This window comes from Molothrus aeneus, chromosome 2, assembly GCF_037042795.1.
Source record: "Molothrus aeneus isolate 106 chromosome 2, BPBGC_Maene_1.0, whole genome shotgun sequence".
Classification (NCBI taxonomy): domain Eukaryota; kingdom Metazoa; phylum Chordata; class Aves; order Passeriformes; family Icteridae; genus Molothrus; species Molothrus aeneus.
The window spans coordinates 16,755,394-16,776,470 of record NC_089647.1 but is presented as its reverse complement, the minus strand read 5'-3'; the positions used below and the strand labels follow the sequence as shown (position 1 = coordinate 16,776,470).

Here is a 21,077-nt window from a genome sequence, read left to right as displayed (position 1 = left end):
TGGGGAGTTGGTCTCACATTGCCTCAAAATAGAATATTTAGCCTGATTCAGTGCTCCTAGCTACCACAGACGATTCAACTCTTAAGAAGCACTAATGAGATTTAATTGGGATTAAGCTCCAGCACTGCCCACTTACACAAATGGCCAGAAAGCCACCCTACCCCCTACAGGGTGCTCAGTGCTGTCATGTGGTGCCCCCTCTGTTAACCTCAGAAATCCCTGAGCACACACTGAGTGTAATAGGCTAATTCCCTCTCCTTGGAGAGATAAATGCATCCCCAGTGGTACAGCTTGAGCCACCAGGATGCTGTATCCTACCCAGGTGCATGAGGGGTAGCCAGACTGGAGAATTTCACAGCAAGAGAAAGGTCATCTAATCACATCATAGATCTTAGCTGGAGGTTTTGAAAACAGTGACCATGCCTCTAGGAAAGGAAGCTTCAAATAAACTTTTTTTCACTCATTTCTGTAGATTAGTAGGACTGAAAAGAGCATGTGTCTGTGTATGAGGAATTTTTTGGGTTGAAACACAATTATCTTAAGCTTTTCAGGGTATTTGCTATTAGTTTTGAGTATTACTTGAGCACAGGCACTGCATTTGAAGTAGATAAGCTCCCAATGGCTGGGCTTTTCTGCTTTTGAAGCAGATAGGCTGATAGACAGATCTCATTGGAAATGTCTTATGACATGTCTGGCTTTCTGAAGCATCCTTTGAAACTCAATTTGGCCTTTAAATGTTAAGACATTGCTTACTTCAGGTGTCTGTGACACTTGGCCCAGTAGAAGTTTGAACAAGGGCATGGACCAAAAGTGTCCATCTTTTAATTTTTTTCCTAGCCCTTCTTTCACATTGAAGATTATTATCTCAGTGATAAGTTAAGTGACTTGGAAAATGTAGTATATGCATGCAAAACATACTTTGGAGTAACTGCAACCAAACTGTGTGATTTGCATTCTTGGTTTGAATTCTGGTTTATTGTGCCAATCAGTTACATGACTTCAGCATAACAATTCCTTTTCCTGTAGTCAGCTGGACCCGATCAGCTCACCCGATCACAGCTCTTGTAGCGGGGAGCTTCCCTTCTCATAAGCCTTCATTCTTTTTTTTAACATTTGAATTCTTTGGAGGAAAATTGCAAGGTATCTGAGAAGTCAACTAACTTAAAAATACAAGTTATTTATTACTGCAGCCATGGAATGAAAGAAACAATTTTCCAGGGGAGCTTACCTTCCCACTCACATGTAGCTTCAAGACTCTTAGCTCACTGCCTTAAAAGATTGATCTCGATGTTATGATGCTTTTAATCAGTATTGTTTGCTGGGGATTAGAGGCCTCACCACAAATCCTGTCTCCTCCAGGGCCTGGTGTGGCTAATGCTGTCCCACATATCTGTGCCCCTTTAGCAGCCCAGTGAAAGTTCGGAGTGAGATCCAGGCGTGAAGAGCAGCTCTTCGCACATGGCCTGAGGGCTGAGCTGCCCTTCAGGTGGCAGTGGCAGTGCTGCTGGGTTGTTGGAATTTAGGACATCCCTCTGGCTGTCCTGGCTTGCCAAGACCCCTCCTGGGGGGCTCGGAGACCCTGGCACAGAGCCCAAGACCCCTTTGCCTTTGATCTTGACCCATGGAGGAAATTACCAACCTTATATGAAGATCTGCAAGCCACTACAGTATAAGTAGAATGACAGTGAATTTATCATGGGGTGAAAAATAGATTTTTAGAGTTTTTAGAATGGGGATTCAGGATGGAGGAATCTGAGCATGTCCAGCCTTCCTCCTTCTTCTTCTTCTTGGCCTCCATCTTCTGGGTGATGATGGCACTTTTAGATTGGTTTAGAGTAGAAGCTCACTGTCTAACACAGGTAATCAGTATGGGAAAGTAGTTGTAAATATTGTACACGTAGTTTTTAGTATAAAAAGATAACACCGCCCCAGGGGCAGGCAGAATGCCTCTGTCTGTCTTGCTGAGCGGACCTCGGCAGGCCAGGAGAAAGAATTTTATAGATAAGAAACAATAAACAACCTTGAGACCGAGAAATAAAGAGCTCTGACTCCTTCTTTGAACGCCGGGCTGGGAAAAGAGACTTTCTAACATCTCAGGGTCACTCTGACCAGCTAAAGTCCCGAGACTGGGTCTGCTCAGCAGTTCTTCCTCATGCTGGCAGGACTGCCTGCTTTGTTGTTTTTTAAGGATTTTGTAGCTAGTCTTTGAAAACTAAATCCTGGAAAGATCATAATGCAAAACCTGCCCAGCAGCTTCAGTTGTAACTCTGGATAATTGGGCTCATGACAATTTATTATAAGCTCTCATGCAACAATTTTTTCCCATTCTCTATCTCCTTTAAAAGCTTTATATTTAAAACTCAGAGTAGCATTTCTAGTTGAAAAGCTCAGTGGTCAACTTTTTGGTCCCCCTGCCTCTCATTTTGTTTCATTTTCTGTTTAGGTGTGAAGGAGCTGCTATTTTAAATCTTAGCCAAAAGTTGTTTCATTTATTGTCAGCATATCTAGGTAATGTATTTGACACAGACACTGGCAAGTTTCTGGAAGGATAGAAAGGAAAGACAGGGAATTACTTTAAAAAGTAAGTTATAGTTATTACCTGAAACAGTCAAGTCCTGTTTCACTTTGGTTTTGTGCCTTCAACTTTTGTCTACAGTGTCAGAATGCTTAAAATCTAGTTAATGAAAAACACATTTTTCTTTATGGGAGTTCTCCAGAATTTGAGAAACTTTGTAAAACTTCCCTTACCTACAGATGGCTGAAAACCATCACAGGGTGGGCTCCACCTTCAAGAAGAAGAAGGTCAATCACACTTTTTAGCCAACTTAAATGCACTGCGAGACTGGTGTCTTCAGTTCCTTGGATAGCCATGTCAAGATGAGAATTGGCTCCCTTTTTGACATTCCTGAAGGAGATGTGGAACACAGTATTGTGCTTGTCTCTTTCTTTACATGTGTGTGATTTGAACCCCACTGAATAGATTGTGTTGCTCTCTCTCTCTCTCTATGAAATGGCAACTCTCCTCTAACTGTAAAAGAATGAAGATATTTATGAGAAAGAGAGAGAACAGTTTTGGTTCAGTCTTTCTTAGCCAATCCATTAATTTACTGTTGAGCACCCTATAGGTAAGGACGTCTGAGGATGGTTCTTGCATTGAGCCCTTACAGCCTGGATTTGTTATCCTGCAAAGCAATCCCCTGCTTTACAAACTGGCCAGTGACAAGATGGACTGTGTGTCAACAAGGTGGTGCAGGGGGACTGTGTTGGCAAGCAGCTCACCAAGGCTGAGGGTGTGGTTTCCTGGACAGAGCTGACAGAAGTGTTCAAATGGCAGTTGTGGTAGATGTTTGATTGGAGTTTTTACTCCCTCCCTGTGTGTCAGAGCTACTACACTCTGTGTGTATGGAAGAGAATATAGAAGGAATTTGCATTGTGTTGTCCAACTTGTTGCTCACCTCAGTGGAAGCAGCTAGATAGGAGAGGCTAGAGAGGACAAAATGTGACTCCTTATCCCCATCTCATTTCCTCCTTTTGCAGAATACATGCCTGTGTTGACAGCTTAGGTCTAATTAATGGGCTTGGAGCCCACAGATGGCACAAAGCCTTTGCTACTGGAATTCAGTGGGGTGTCTAATTCCAAATGAAAGGACACTCAGAAAATCCTTAATCTATTGGGAGCCGATTGGAACAACTGTTTGTATGGGAGCAGCTTGTATTCAGGCAAGACACTGTCTCATCACATTTATTTTAAACTTGTTTAAGAGCATTAAGAAAAATTACCTTCAATTACTTGCAACTGGAAAGCCAGTCCTTTGCCTGTTGGTATTTGAAAACTCTAGGATTAGACAGTGTCCCTGCAATGTATTTGCAAGCTATTGCTGTGGCTTCAGTGGTTACTGAGAGTGTGCTGAGGACTTACCCCAGCCACAGGGAGTAATCTCATTGCAGGATTGTTGCTCCACAATGTGGTACCTGGAGTGAAGGGTAGGTAGGATACAAGTACCACCAAAAGAAACATGAGCAAGTGGCATTCCTTAGCATAGGCTTCTGGATTTGAAACCAGACTTCAGTCTTTTCCTGGATGCCTAGCTCTTACAAGTGGAATGGTAGAGAGAATATTACACATGTTATTCTGCTTCAGGAAGCTTATTAGTTCTCCTGCAGGAACCAGAAATCCCAGAGCAGGATTATGGCTCCATTGCCTGAGGTTTGTGCAGAGGCCAGATGAAAATGTGGTCTCTGCCTCAAAGTGTTTGCAAGTGAAACTTGAGGGGGGAATGTGAGATGGTGCATGGATGTTTGTCAATTTGGCTATTTGTTTCTGATTAATAGAGATGCGTACACAGATCGGAAACATGGACAATACTTTCCAAATCAGTGTGTTTTACAGATAAAGTTAACTGCCCAGATGCTGAAGGGGTGCTAGAACAGTGATATACTACTGACAGTTAATTATGCAGAGTTTGGGGACTTTATTGTTCTCTGGTTGTGCATACCATGCACATGGAGCTACAATGCTCCATGTCATAACCCTGGGAGCATGGCATGGAAATGAGAAATGTCTTTGTATCTGTAGAATTCCGCAATAGAGAAATGGTCTCAACTGCTCTGATAAACTAAAATTCAGGGTGAAGAAAAGGACTTTTTCTGCATGATTCTATCCAGTGTGCCAGAGTCAGCTCAGCTTTAAGGCTGATGCTGCATAGGAAACTATTCCTTAAGGCTGTTATTTGTAATACCTTTGTGTAGAGAGCTTTTTGGATAATTGGTTAGCTGAGAAAGGACATTTCGATGTGATACTAATAGATAAGGATAGGGGAAACAAGCTGAGAACTGAGCAACCAGTGTCCAATCACTGACAAAGGTCACAGTGACCTTCTCTGAAATGGGAAGACGGGGGAGAAAATCGCTTGCCAGAAAATGTAGTTATCTTAGGTAGAGAAGTTAGAAGAATGCAAATATAGAAGCAAAATAATTGTTAGAAGATAAGAGTAGGTGTAGTTGATCTAAGTGTGCTTTAACCAATGATGAGCTCAGCTTTTGCAATATGTATAAACTTCATTAACACCAATATAAATATGTGTAAGCTTTCAATAAACTTCGAGATTTGCTATTCACGCATATGGTGTGTCGCATTTCTCCCGCCGTTCACGACACCTTTGCATTTAAGAAAAATGTCGATCTCTTGGTTGAATAAAAATGTTTCCATATGTGATCTATGTGTTAAGTTTTACATATGTACATTTCAACAACTTTGGAATTTGGAAAACAAATCATAGAGAAGAAATAACAGCAAGGTACTGCAAGGTACTGGGTTTGGCAGCCCAGAGCTAACTTTAAAGCTGATTGAAGAAAGTAGCTTTTAGAGATACTTTCTTTCCTGCAAGGGCTTGCTTGTGATATCAGGACTTTCCCGGAATGCAAAGCATTTCTCTGCTGAACTGTGTGTCTAAGTAGTGAAATCAGATTAGGCCAAAAAGCAGGTGTTTCTGCTACTCTACCAGGATGGCATTTGGTATGAATGATTTTGAGAGTTTGCCTTTTAACATTGCTCTTTTCCAGGACACAAGGAAAATCCTATAAGTCGTTCTCTCTTTGAGTTATCCTGGGTCACAGAGTTGTTCTTTCTGGAGCATCATGTGACCAACTGCTCTGACTGGCAAAAAGAGCCTGTGCAAGGTTGGGAGGTTAAAGTAGGCAGTGTAGTGTATGATATTAGACCTTAATTCTCAGGCTGACTGTTCAGAGCTGTCCAGTTCTTTCTCAGTGAACATGTACAGTACAGTTAGAGCTTGACTTATTTAGTAGCATATTTTTTTGTCATCATCCTGCCTTGTTTTTTGAATTATGAATGCAGTTTTAATTTCTGAAATGTATCTTAAATTCTGTGTAAAGGTGAATCTGAAGGAATTGTTACTGACTGAGCTTACTGAACTTTCATCAGTGCCACCCTCTTTCTTACAACTTAAGCTTCAGCTCTACTTCCTGTGGGACATTTGCCATAGTATTTCAGTTTTCTAGGTTTTCTAAAAATTCAGTTCATTGACCAAATGGCAGTTTCATTCAGTGGAAATACTGTTGTTCAGGGAGAGAGGTAATATGAGTGTGGAAGATCGATCCCATCTTCGTTTCAGTCGCTTCAGTGCTTTCCCCAATTCCATGCAGATGTCAGGTTGCTGTTTTCTGTGTTGATGTGCTGACAAGCTCACAACATTGGGACAATAATAACCTGGCCACCTGTGCCACAGAAGCACTCCTGTTGTACTAACACCAGATCTTTCTTGTGCCTTCAGTGTGCCAGGAAACAGTCTGGGAGGTCTTCAAGACATTTTGGGACAGACTGCCGGAGCGTGAAGAATATAACACGTGGATGAGCCTGTGTGAGGAGGGCACGATGAGCATCTTTGAGATGGGCACCAACTTCAGCCAGTCTGAGGAGCACCGGAGCCTGATTGTGAAGGTGGGTGCAGCAGCTGCTTGGCAAACTAGTCTGTGATAAGAGAGACCAAATGCTGTCACCTCTTTGCTCCACAAAATGTCACAAATCTCCCTGTTCTCATGGGCAAGGGGACTGTGTCCCACTGCAATGTGCACCTTGGGCATATGGCCTTTGGCAGTGATGGACAGAGGCCTCAAACAGGTAGGAGCGGGTATTCCAGCTCTGGGATTTGTAGCTCTGAGATCAGTTCCAAAACAAAGAGAAAAGCAGCAATGAAGAAGAGATGTTGTTGTCAGTAGAGGTGTTCCTGACAAGTAGATGGTATTTAGACCCACAATGTCAGCCAGGCTGTAGTGCCTTTTCCCCTGGGGTGTGTAGCAGCCTCCCTGCTCTGAGCTGCACATTGAGGTGTCTTTAGCACAAATGGCACTTGGGAGCAGGAAGTTCCAGCTGTAGTTCTACCAAGCCCTATGGCACAGCTGCCTGTTGGCTACAGGTGCACAGGTCTGTGATGTCTGTGCACTGCTGCCTGGCTGAAATGAGTGTAGTTATAAATAAAGTAGGACACCAAAGTAAAAACTTTGAAGGTAATTGTGGCAATTTGCAGGCAGTCCTGACATGGGAAGAGATAAGAATCTTGACTCCATGTTTCAGAAGGCTGGTTTATTATTTTATGATATATATATTATATTAAAAGATAATGATATACTAAAACTATAACAAAAGAATAGAAGAAAGGATTTCATCAGAAGGCTTGAAAGGAAAGAAGTGGAATGGAATGATAATAAAATCTTGTGAATGACCAGAGTCTGAGACAGCTGGACTGTGATTGGCCATTAATTAGAAAGAACCACATGAGACCAATCACAGATGCACCTGTTGCATTCCACAGCAGCAGATAATAATTCTTTACATTTTGTTCCTGAGGCCTCTCAGCTTCTCAGGAGAAAAATCCTGGCAAAGGGATTTTTCAGAAAATATTATGGCTACGGGTAATAAATAACATTAGGTAACTTGCAATGGGAAGCTGCAAGTTAAAATCAGTGTACAACAAGTGTAAAACGAGTCAAAAAATGCAGAATATCTTGGTATATTTTCTGTTGATTCAAGTTTATTTTAGCTTAAAGAAAATAAAAGAAATAGTAAGTCAAACTAAAAAAAGCCTGTCTCAAATGAAATACAAAGATGTAGTTTCAGGAGTTTGTGAATTTTAAAATAGAGTGCTTAACTTTGAATTCATCTAAGGTACAGTAGATATCTTAATTTCTCTGGATAAAAGGCTTCTTAAAATGTGTGGTGCCTTATGTATCTTCTTTAAGATTATTTTTGCAAACTAATAGATGAATAGTTTTATGAAACTTGTAAGTCTTAAATATGTAACTCCCTAGAAACAGTAAGTTTTGTCAGTGTGGATGCACTGTTTTTTTTCCCCTCCTGCTTTTTTATTGGACTTCTATGCTAGGAATGTGCACTAAGAAAGATGAATATGGAAACTGTTATGGATAATGGAGAGAAGGTTTTTTTCCCTGAGCCTGTATGTTAGTCTTCCCAGGAGATGCTAGCCAAAGTTTGCTTCTGTGAAGTCTGATGATGCTGTTACCCTTAGAAGAGTTTGCAAAAAGATAGAGAGAAATAAAATTAATGTGATTTTTTTAATGCACACAGTGCATGTAACTCCTTTGTGTTCAATTTTCACAGTAAGATAATCTATAGTGGGAGTTTAAAAGAAATCAAAATTACTCTTGGAAACAAGGTGATGCATCTAATTTCCCACTGCTGCTCTCCCCTTTTGGGTATGGCTCTGCAGCATTTCAGTGGAATCCGATAAAGTGCTCTGGGTTTGATCTTTCCAGAAGGTTTATATTTATTTAGGTTTCCTTTCTGCTTTTCTGATGGGAAGGATGAAAGTTTGACAAGAAAGTTTAACAGATATGTATGCTTGGCAGAAAGATTTTTGAATGTAGCACCTGAGAGTGAAATAGAGAGCAAAGGATAAACCCACCTCAAACAAGATGTTTCTACCAAGCAGAAAGATAGCACAGGCAAACAAGTCTGCCAATGCTGCAAGTAGAAAAAAGGTCTCAGAATTCTCCACTGCAAGAAAACTGAAGAACAACTTCTAGCTTAAACTGTAACATACTAACTTTTAGTGACTGGAGAATAGTAACATGAATATGGTAATTACAGTAGTTATGATAGGCTATAGGTAAAAGTTAAGGTATAGATTGGTTCTTCTGTATTAAGATGCTCAGCAAAGAAAAGTATCTAATGCATTGTAACCAAAACCAAAGGGTGTCCAGGCCTGCCTGCAGCTGGAGCTGACAGCTGCAGGCACAGGCTCTGTCACCCACGACCCTGGACTGCTGTAACATCTTGGATACAATAAACTGCATTTTGGAGAGCAGCCTGGAGTCCTGCATCCCTCATTCAGGCTCTTAAACTTTTCTTTTTGTATACATTGGCTGTTATTGTCACAGCACTGCTCTGCTGCCTCTTTTGTATAGGCATGTTGGCAGATTCTGGCAATATTATTTCAAAGTGTATTTCTGTATTACTTTTTGGTAGATTGCAACATGAAATTTAACTGTTAGAAATGCTGCATGTGCTGAATTTCACCCTTCCCCCCCCCTCAAAAGAAGTTCAGGGTATCTGAAAATTGGAGAAATTAAATCTGTGGGGTTTGCATTTAATAAACAGTAATTCAGCAAAATTATTGCTTTCATGATGCTTTTGTTGTAGTGTGGAGGGTCTGTTACCAGCAGTGTAATTAAATGCCATCTTATTAGCCTTCCTCCTTGGTTTTCTTCCTTATCCTTTCCTCTAATCCCCAGTAATCACTGTCACACTCCCATGGATGCTGAAATGTCTGCTCCATCCTAACTTAGTTCATGTTGAGAAAAATTCTCTTTCTCTTATTTTTAACATACTTTCTTACTGGATATCAGTTTAGGCTTAGACCAGTTTTGTCTCAGCTTTCATACTTTTTTTTTGTCTTGGAGATGTGAGGTCCGCCCTTTGTGGGTCTCCCTGTAACATTTCCATGTATATACATGCATGCTCTGTATGGGCTAATGCAGAATATATCCTGAGTTTCTTTAAGCAGATTACTTGCCAGGTTTTCAGAATGAGCAGGTGGATGTATTCATGCCCAGCATAAAAAAAATATTTAAAATATCTTTTTTTCTCTCTTGAATTTTTCATTTTAATTTGTGTGTTCATGTTAACTGACAGTACCTTACATAGAAATAATACTATCCCAATTAATTTCTTTGGATATTAAGTAGATTTACAAATTGTGAGATTGTTAACCCATCTCTTTTTTCAATTCCTGAATGAAATGCAAATGGAGAAGGTAATTCCAATCCATAGGGTGGGTTTTTTTCCAGTATAAATCTTCATGTAAACATTCCTATCTATAAATTAACTTGGCTTGTGTTCCTTACTGTGTAGCTGTATTCAGTTCATAGAATGTGACATTCATCTATACTTTGAGACATATATGTTTGGAATTCCAGTATTGCCAAATTTGCCCTGACTCTGCCCTGTGGTTGTGGCCATGTTCCCACTTGTCCTAGAAAATTTTTGGAAAATCCAAGTGAGGAGAAACGCAAGCAAAAGTAAATATTGCTTTCCCAAGAACCATGGATGACTTGCTATGAGATTGAAACACTGCTGCCAAAGCAGCACAACCTGTGCTGCTCATAGGAGAATTTACAGCTGGCATACAGGACTCCTTCCCAAGTCCATAGCAAAAAGCAGCTTAAAGCCTGATCCTGCAGGGCTTTCAGTGTAAAGTTTTGTCTGCATCCTGCATTTCCAATGTGGGCATGTAATACATATAATAATTTCAATTTCTTCAGATTTCAATCAAATTTCAGAAAATAAAGTTTTAAGGAGCTGCAGTTCCTTACAGGTCTGATAACAATCTACAATGACAAGAGATGTTGAGAAAAGCTGTTATGAGAAATGAAGCCTTAAAGGAACCCATGCAATTTAATCTGTTGAGCAAATTCTCAACCATACCTGCTGAGGGCTCCTGTACAAGCCCGCATCTTTGATAAAGTGTATCTGACAGTGTTGGGCAGATGGGACCACAGGAACTAGGTTATGAATCCTTTCCAAAGGAAGCAGGTCTGTAAGATTTTTTTGGTTGCTGGTGAGAGGGAAATATGTGCTCTGCCCACGCTGGTGGGCCTGAGAGTCAAGAGTTAAGCTGAGATTTAGCATTGGAAAGGAATTTGCAGCACAGCTTTCCCTGAGAATCAAAAGGCAGACAATTTCCCCAGCAATCCCCAAAACTGTGATGGGAGGTGCTAACCTACCAAAAGAGCAACTTGAAAAGTTCCTGAGACAAGATACAAACCCTTCAAAGTGTTGACTTAGCAGTACTTTTGTGTAGCATTGACTTTCCAGCCCATGAGCAGCTCCATCTTCTTTGCTGTGTTTGCACCACAAAGTGCTCACTGACAGATTAGGGTGAGAGTGGAGAAGGCAACCCTGCCTGAGGGCACCCGGATGGGTGGCTAACAAAACACCTCTTAGCACGTTGAAATGGATACTTAGCAATGTAAAATGAGTGATTTTGCCTCATTTTCTGAATTCTGAATATTCAAAGGTGGGATGGAGCATCCCAATGATATGAATTATTTGTAACCGCTTACTCCCAGTACTGCTGTTTGAATACTTCACAGAGGCAGATTATTTTGTATTTCTCAGGTTCACGTGGAAGATCTCTTCTGCTGTCTCCTCTTCCCCTGTTGTGTGACCTTCTGTGCTAACCATTGTCTTTCTCTGTTTAATTAAATGTTCTAACCACTCTTTCCAGTTCTTGACATTATTTTCTTTGCATAGAGCACCTCCTTTAGTTTCTTCTAAATCTGGAAAAAAGCAGATTATATCTCCTCTTTCACATACCCCATCCCCTTCTATGCATGCAAAAAATAAAAATTTCACTTGCCCTCCTTTCAGCCATAGTCTCAGATTTCCTTTACCCCTTTTCTTATCCATGCAATTAGTGTTCTCTTATTGACTTTAATTCTTCCCATTTCAAGTTTTAGCCTCCTCTAGTTTAAAAAGAAAACCCTTTGCCATATATATATATATCTATATCTATATATATATATATAGTGTTCAAGTTGCACGTAGTTGAAACAATATCTGTTTCACTGAGCTGCTCCTGCTATTTCTCTAAATCACTGTAGACAGTATTTTTACCTAACCTGTCAGAGATGTTCCTCAAAGCAGTGCTCCCTACTCTGGCCTTTCTCTATAGCTTCAGTTCTGGCCATTGTCCTCATTTCCCTGAATCATCCCCAGTGCTGTGGCCTTGCCTCCATGACAGCGTGGCTCTGCCATGCACCGCGGTGGGGAATCAGGACAGGCACATAGAGAATCATTTCTTGGTATCACTTTGTTGTTGTAAATGAGGTGTGTTGGTGGGTTAAATCAAATATACTTTGTACAGTACTACACAGATGGAATTAACTAATATGGGATTATTTCGGATCTCCTTGACATTTCCTTTGCCTTTTTCTCCTGCCTGGGATTACCCTCAGGATATTTTGTCTTCTGTGTATAATGATAGTCTCTTAGGATCAGGCAAGAAAGTCCTATATAATTGCTTTTCTGCAAGATCATGAGTTGATAGAAGCTCATTTGGTTGGTACACGTGATTTGCTGCATTGTGTAGGCTGTGTTTAATGTATTTGTATTAATTCATGATAACTTCCCATTATGTAAAATAACTGTTGAGGAAGGTGTGCACCAGAGCAACGGACACAAAACTCAGCTTCCAGCATCAGCAGAATTGGTGCAATAACATCAAGAAAGTCTCACTTCAAGAGAATTAATTTGGTATAAAGCACCTGCCAGAGATAGCTTCAGTGAATAAAAGCACCCCTTAGATTTGGTGTGGCTGCTGCTGTTATGGAAAACTATTTATAGATCTCTTCAAGTATTGAAAGGGTGAAGACATTAAATAATCTTTGCAGTCTGTGTGCAGTAGGTCAATTTCTAACTCCATCTTAATGAAGGAACTGAGTCAGAGAGATGAGGTGTTTTGACAAAGGCTATTATGTCCTAAATGATTAAACAAGCCAGTATTAGAACTCTAGAGCCCTTGGCTTCTAATTAGAGGGAAAAGGGGATGTTTACCAAGGAGTTCAAATATGTCATCGCTCACCCTCACCCCAGGCTGGAAAGCAAATTGAACGATTAAGAGAGAGAAAGAGAGTCACACTACATTCTATTGCAATAGGGGCTGCTAGTTTACTATGAAATTATATGAGAATTAAGTAATTTGATGCCCTACTAAAAATGTGGATGTGGAGACTGTGTTGTGTTTCTTATTCTAGACTTTGGCCATTAAAATAATAATTTGGAATTTCAGGTTTGGTTCTTATAAGTTCTCCTTATGATTTGTTGAATAGGTGACTTGGAAATAATAAGACATATTGGTTAAGTCCAGGGACCCTGACTCAGGGAACTTGGGAGCCACCAGCTCCTCAGGCTACCCTGCAACAGTTTTGGCCCAGGCACCCCTCAATGGGATGTCCCTCTTCCTTTCTCTAGAAGTCAGGTCTGCACTGAGCTCTGGTCTCAGGGGCCTTTGAGGAGCAGTGAGTAAAGCTGCTGGGTACAGACTAGAACTAAGTATTGAAAATATGTCTAAGGCCTGTAATACTTGGGGTTGGTTTTAATAGCACCTACAAATCATCCTGGCTGGCTGAGTGTGGAAGAACATCTCCTTTGCTAATGAACAAACACTTTTTACTGAGCTACTACTTGCAGATAACTTTCCAAAACCTTGTAGAGAGGGAATCAATCTCTAGATTGATTCCTTGTAGATGCCAGTGCACTAGGAGTGAATATACAGGCACTGTATAGATCAGCACAATGAGCCCTTAATAAAACTACCAGCCCTTAATAAAACTACCAAGTCCAACACAGCTGTAGTGGCCCCAAGTTAGTTTCCACTGTTGACTACTGGTTTTCTTTGTTTGCCACTTAAAATTAGTCTTGCTGTGTCTTAGTTTTTCATACTAAAGAATCTCTAAATGCCTCATAAAATGGAGTTGTATAATAAATTTTGGTCAAAGAACATGCTGAAAGGCAAGCTGACTGAAATTAGTATTTTAGCAAGCCCTGCTGGGGCTGATATGCAGGCTGACTGCCCTTCTAGCTGTGATCACAATGCCCTCATGTTCTAGAAAGAAGAGACGGCTACTCACTGACATGGCTCCAAGTCAATAACAGCTGAATTTCTTCACTTTCCTTGAAGCACAGGAAAACACAGGTGAAGAGAGAGAGCAGGCTAACCTGCTCAAAAACTTTTTTTTGCCTTTTCAACCCTTCTTCACAAGAAGAACCATCAGGATAGCTTAGTGGCAATCCTTAGGTCACTGAATACATATGGGTGTTTTTCAGAGAAGTTTGCAAAGTGAAAATAGTATGTTTAAAGCTAATTTCAATTTAATTTCAAAGGAGATACTTGAGTTGATTCACCTCCTGTTGTTTTTACTGAAAAATATGCCTGCATTGATTATACAAAGAAAACCAGCCCAATAAGCAGTCCACCAAATAATTCCTTTTTGATCCCCTAAAGCAGAGAAGCAGGAATTTTGCAGATAGACATTAATTTTCTGTAAGTATTTGCTATTCTCTTTACATTGGTACAACAGCAGCATCCAGTGTTATTTCTCAACAGCTCCCATTATTTCTCAGGACCTCCTCCACTTCTTGCAGTGTTCCTCACAGGAGCATCTCTGACTTGCCTCTAGAACTAATGGCAGTACTACCTTGAGAATTTTAATGAAAAAAATGTGAACTGTGTAGCCCTTCTTAGTCTTTTTACACCAATACATGTAAAACATCATCCCTGCCACTTGTGTAGCCGTAAACAAAGTCATCAGATTAATCTTGCTGTGGTACTTTAAGCTGTAGTTTTACTTTGAAAAGATGCTCTTAAATCTATAGGCAATTAGCAGAAGTAATACTGAATTTTTGAAGACTGCTTGCTTAAAAGCTTCTTATTGTTGGCATCCTCTAACGTGGGAGAGCGTGGTACCTGCAGAGCACTGTAGGAAATGTAGAGCACCTCTGACAAACCTAATGCTCTTTGCACTATCTGATGTCGAGTTTCAGTTGTATTTTGGAAATGTCAGACATATTTCCTTTTCAGCAGGGACTTTGTTAATAAGTCCTTTTGAACTTAGCAAATGACAGTACAGAGAATATAATTATTTCAGCAGGCAGAAGGAAATAAAGTGGTATAAACTGCATTTCAATTTCTTTCACTTTACATTACTCAAATATATTTCGGATTTCTTTTTGTTTTCCAGAAACTGGCCTATTCAAAGGAGGCAATGGGCAGGTGAGTATCTGTGTTCTCCTTGCATTTTATTCTCTCTGGAGATAACAACGGGGCTGAGCTGTGACATTTTGTAACCTTTTCTCTCTTTTTCTTGTCAGTTCCTGTGCTGATTGGTCATGTGGGTAAGTAATTTTCCCTTTCTAAAGGCTAGTGGTAGTTCCTTTCTCTGGTTCTTGCTGCTGCTGGCATTGATTGGTGTACTGAAGATGGACAGCATTCACCTTTGTGCAAAATACGTACAGAAAAGTGTGGTGGAGAAATCTGGTGGTTCTTGCACGTGAACCTCTGTCCTGGCATGCTTGGCATGCTCAAAATATCTCAGCCAATCTGAGGCTTGTACTTCTGCTTAAGTGTGTCATCTCCCTGTTGGCTGTCAGGCACAGACCCAGGCTATTTACCTGAAGAGGTTTAGTAGGGGAAATCTATTCTGGGAAGGAGGTGTGTCCATAGTTACTTGTGTTAGTGTTCTGGTTCCCTTGAAAATCTTTCCCAAAGGGTTTCAGGTAGTCCTGGTCATCGTTACAGAAACAAAAAGAAACTGGAACATATTGAAATGCTATTTTGAAAGACTTTCAGGAGATGTGTTCCATAAACAGGTACAAGGGAACTGGCTGTTTGGGCTCCACTTCTAACAAGGCAATGAAACTGGAAACTGATTTGTGGCATCTTTGTAGCAAAGCAAACCTGAACTTGACCTTTATTGTCATGTCTTTTATTGAATTCAAAGCAAGTTCAAATTATTATGGCTCCACTGCTACTCAGAACATAATCTAAGCTGTTATTTTTAGGGTAATTCAAACCCAGACAATCTGGTGCTGAAATCCTCTGAAAAACTGGCAGGTTCAATTCTCTGCTGTACAGGACACATAAAGCTATGCTAAATATGAGTAATTAAAATACCAGGAAGAGTAATCATTTAGAAGACTTCTTAGAAAAGCCTCCAACTTCTCAAATCAGGTATCCTCATTGTGATTTCACAATCACAGCATAAGTTAAAATTTATAATGTGAGCTGATAATGGCAAATGTATTTCCTGAAAGGTTGGTTTCTCTCAGTCCTGTGGAGCTGAGTGCTCCTTTGTCAAGAGCACTCCCTGAAGCCTCCAGGTCAGCAGGGTAGTGTCCATCTGTTCTGAAGAAGTTTGAGTTTGAAAACCTACGGTATCCCTCTGTGTGATCATTCAGGAAACCTAGTAAATGTAGAGATACATGAGAAGAATTGGAATCAATGTATCTAGAGTCTGCATGTACTGGGCTAAGCAGAGGAACAGTGCAAAAAGACCAGCTTTTGATTGAAAGGTGGATCAGAGTGATAAATGTTGTACTTGTCCAAAAGCCATCCTATGAATTGTTTAATGGCAACATTAAAGGGGTTCCAGTAGACAAATGGCGAACTTTGCCAAACTCAGTTCACCATGGGGCTGTGCTGCATCTGTCTCAAAAATACACTGCTTTTATTTCAGTATGTATTGCTTCAGATTGTTTATAGCTTCAGGTTGGGATCTTTGTTATTGCCATCAGTTTAAACTTTGGGTTTACGATATCTTTTCTTCTATAATTTGTTGATGTCTTGTGCTTGGAAATTGTAGTGTTTTATAGCATAAAGAGGGTGATAGAGGACCGAAGCAGTGACAGAAACAGGTAGACTTGCTCTGGGTAATGGAACATCAGGAGAAATTAGTAGAAATAATTTTTTACATTGTAAAATCCAAACTTACTCTAAGACCATTCTGGACATCTTAGAGCATTTATGGTTTAAGATGTGAAGTTTGTAAGCCAGAGTCCTATAAAACACAAAGCTATGATTTTCTGTCATGGGTAGAAGATATCTAACTCCAGATGTCTTGTCCCATCTCAATAACGCCAACAGCCAACTTTATTCCCTGAAAAATTACCCACACCTCCCAGTAAAGATCAGAATAAATGTTCTTCTAAAAATATTCTGTAAGAAATTTGCATAAGTACCCAACCCAGGACCCCCATCAGCCTCTAATGTGCAGGATGATAAATCCAATGTACAGTCCTTCCTGCAGGAAGGAAAAGTGAGTGCAATTCTACCCTCTCCTGGGCATTGCTGTTCTCACCTGCTGACCCAATTGTGCAGGGAGAGGCTGGGTCAGTGCAGGGCAGTGCTAGGATCTGAGCATTGTCACCCAGCTGTGTCACCTGTGTCAAAATGGACAACTGTTCTGGTCTTGTCTTGAGGGAAGGCAGGACTGTCCTCAGTATGTAGATGAGATGTTCAGGTGAGTTTCCCACACTGCCAGGGAAGAGCAGTCTTCTCCAGATGGTGCCTTGAAGTGAGGGTCTAGCTGAAGTCTCTGATGTGTTCTGTGGTGAGATCCAGTGTCTCTGATGACTGTGCAGAAGCAGCCATTTCACTTTGGAGGCCTGGCACTGGGTATATTTCTCTGTGTATTTTCCCACTGATAACAAGAGAAATTTTGCCATAGGTTCTAGAGCATAGCCTTCACACAAGAAACTATTCCATAAGCTTTGACAATCTCTTTTCTGTGAAACATTTTTTTTCTTTGAAACTATTCATTAATTTGGGGTTGATCTGGAATGGAAGACAGGCCCTTGATATCTGTTAGTTATTTTAACTATACTACCTCTCTAAATCAAATCAAAACTGTGCTGAAAGCTGTAAACAGCTGTAGAATAGAAACTGTGACTTGAGTAGTTTGATACAACTCATACAATCCTACCTTGATGTCAATATGGTGTCCCCCTCCAGCTGGAAAAAGCTGACTTCATCTAGTTAAATGCTGGGATAGTTTTAAAGCGGCCTATGGAATTGTGCCTTGTGCTCTTGTGGTTTAGTTCCTGGAATAACTCCCAATCCGGCATTACTGACAGTGGCGTAACAGCGGGATGGAGGTTTGTTCCCGTAAGGTTTAGAGCATGCATTCACGTAGGTTAAATGCCCAGCTAGCCTGGCCTTTCAGGAACTGAGGATTAAACTAAGTACCACCAAGGAGAAAGCCTCAAAAGGAAAAGCAATATATGGGACACAATCCACATGTGTACACAGCAGCACAGCTGACATTGTAGACTTTTTGCCCCAGGTGGAAGTGTCAGAGCACTACCTCAGCTGATTGCTTTATTCAGTAGGCCACTGGCACTTCACACTATGAAGTTCTATCTCTTAATATTGGAGTCTGTCTCTTGACAATAGGACAGTTCTTTTGTCTGATTCCTGGGGGATCAAAAGCCAGATCTTGAGAATCAGCTGCAAGCAAACAGGTAACACAAAATTGTTGCAGTAGAAAACAAGAGCTTTTATGTCATAACCTTGCTTGAGTGCTGTATGCACAACAGCATACTGAGGAAAAGATAAAGAGGATAGGATAAATGAAAAGGAGGAATGTAACACACTACTTTTTCACTTCTTCGTGAGCATTTTTAATGTAAAATGAAATATGTAGAGGCACCTGTCCTTTCTGATGGTACTTGCTGATTCTAACCTCACTGAAATTAGTTGCAGTAAATCTTGTCCAGACCTCCTGTGTTCTGTCCATGTTCTCTACCTTGGCAAATCTGGAATCCGTATTTTATCAGCTGTGGTAGCAATGGATGATGATGTATCAAATTTGGCTTTTGCACTATTTATCTAAATGTGCTTTATGAAAGAGTAAGAAGTTTGTCTTCTATGCTGGGATCATTTGCTTAGTTCAGCAGTTCTGTCTGCAGTGATGTAAAAACCTACCTGAGTTTCTCTACTGTTTGCATGTGGACTTGGCAGTGATATTCCTTATTTCAGACATTTTTTTATCATCTGCACAGCTTTACCACATGTGAAGAGTTCCACACTGTTCCTTTTCAGTTTTATATTTTCTTTTGTGCTCCCTACTGTCTGGTAGCAAGTATGAAAGGTTTGTCCTATTTTAATTAGAACCAAAAGAGATGAAAATTCAAGAAGAATTTTAGAAGAATAAATGAAGATTAAGATAAATGCATGAAAATAGTAAAAGGAAGAGAATATGAATACAAGGCTTTGTCTTGCATTCTGAAATTGCATAAAAATACTTCCTAAATTTTGTGCTAGTGTGATTAAAATGAATTTAAAAATGAGAAAATCAGACCATAAATTTTTCTCACCTTTGTGCAACATGAGAATTGAAGTAATATTGTTCAAGAAAAAGAAAAGCTTGACATAGCCAGTTAGACTTTAGAACATTCAAACTGACCAACAATCTTATAAATAATGGATAAACTGGTGGATGTCCAGAACATGTAATACAAATTTGAAGATGTTACTTTATTCAACCACAGAGTTGGGTTTGTCTTAAACCTTGAAGAGAAATGTAGAGAAAAATCTAACTAGTACCTTAATAGAACTTCATGGAGAGCTGTGAAATGGTATCACTGATGGCCCATTTGACACGTCCAGAGTGTTGCTTCTCCTTAATAACACAGTGTGGCTGCACATAAAGAACCAGTTCAGGCCTCTGAATCAGTGGAACTCTGTTTATGCTTTGGTGGACTGGAACTTGTCATGTCTTTTGACATGACTGATGTCACACAGAAGTACATACCATGGGCCTTGACAAAAAGAGGAATGTAGGCTGTATTTGTGAGCTGTGATTGCTGCTGTGATATGCATAGGCTGTCCATAAGCACTGTTTGCTTCAGATCAGCTTCCTAGGCCCTTATGGATCTTGCCTTACACCTGCCCAGATCCTGGTGTCTAACAGAGCTGTGTGATCTGAAACCGCTTGTTTCTGCAAGGAAACACAAGTGCAGTGTTGTTTGTTCTGGTGCTTAGACATCTGCTTCTCCATATTCCTTCCTGCCTCTCCATACATATGTGTATGTTTTTATATTTTGCTTACTGCTCAGCCAAGATGATCCAGGGAATCATTCATGCAGGTAGGACAATGGAAATTACATTTCATGTGTCTGTGTCTCAAAGTCACAATAAGCTCCTGTTGGAATACAGTCCCTCTACCTGGAGTGGCTTGCTTGTGTAGGTAGAATTAAAAATCAAGTGTGGGCCTTGGATTAATCCTGGGGCAAAACCATAAAAACTCCTGTGTATTTTAAGTGGTGCAAGTGAGTGCAAATTTGAATCTATGTTTACCTTGAAAAGTGATGTGTTCAGATGTGTTCCAGTATATGCATTGCCATGTGCATTTTGAGTGACTTCATTAGAGGTGCCCAGTACAATTGATGCATTTTTAGGTGATCAATAAAGTAGGCATTTGAAAAATGTTAAGGGGAAGTAGAAGGCAAAAAGAAAGAAAACTTCATTGTTCTGGTAAGGCAATGAAAAAACAATGTTGTGCGTAAAGTGAGCTTGGTTACAGCATAGTGTCCTTAAAACTATATTTTCATCCTCTTGAAAAAAAGTGGTAGCTGATCATTTGACCAAATTTGGTGCTTGGCTGGTTTGGTTAGATTTATAAGGGTTTTAGTTGGTGATGTTTAAGTGCTTGGTTTTTAATTTTCAGCCAGCTGTGCACTGGAATTCTGTCAGAAAATTTGGTAGCTCCTGAGGGCTTGTATTTAAAAGCTGGTAAGAATATATTACCTGGCCTTAGTGCCGGTAAGAATATATTACCTGGCCTTGACAAAGAGTGTGGTCTTTGTTGACAAAGAGTTGTTGCTTAAGGAGCTGGGTTTGCTTAACTTAACTCTTAACACAACCTTAACTCTCCCCTTGACACTGGTCTTACTCTCACCTCACATTTCTGCGCTATCCTGGCTGCCCCAAGGCCTGGCTTGGGCTGTGGTTGTCACCATGAGGCTAAACCAGTGCCTAAAGTGACACTTGTGACAGAAGCACCTTGTTGGAGAGCTGCCATTTGTTGGGTCAATGACAGTGAAAGTCCTCTTGGACTTTTGAAACTTGGAGAACTTCACTTTGATGTGTCTGTGACCAGTAATCTGACCTAGAAGTAGATATTGAGAAAGATATTAGGCTTTTCCATTTGTAAACTGCTCCTCTTTTGAAAGTGTGATTAATGCATATTGTTTGGGGTTTCTTGTCCACTTTGAGGATTTTTCCTGTAAAAGCTCAAGCAACTTAGTTCATGGGGGGGTCCTGTCTGGGTGGGTCTGGGCCTGCCCTGGGGTGGTTCCAGACAGCTTTGATGGGCAGGGCTGAGCCCTACACTGGGGGCAGTGGCAGCTCAGGGAAAGCCTGTCTGAGAAAGGGCAAAAACATGGCACAGGGAGAGGAAGAGGGAGCAAAAAGAATAAGATACAGTGGTGTGTGGAATGCCAAGGCCAAAGGCACCACACCATGGCGAATCATTTATTCCCT

At 40.5% G+C, this 21,077-nt stretch overlaps 1 protein-coding gene across 1 annotated transcript in view; it reads left to right on the top strand.

Annotated features, from left to right (window-relative positions):
• The window catches only part of IMPG2 (interphotoreceptor matrix proteoglycan 2), a 52,946-nt gene that overhangs the window by 7,217 nt on the left and 24,652 nt on the right, over positions 1–21,077 (top strand). The window contains 3 exon segments of the mRNA XM_066572005.1: positions 6,294–6,460; positions 14,779–14,810; positions 14,909–14,932. Of these exon segments, the coding sequence (XP_066428102.1) occupies positions 6,294–6,460; positions 14,779–14,810; positions 14,909–14,932 (223 nt within the window).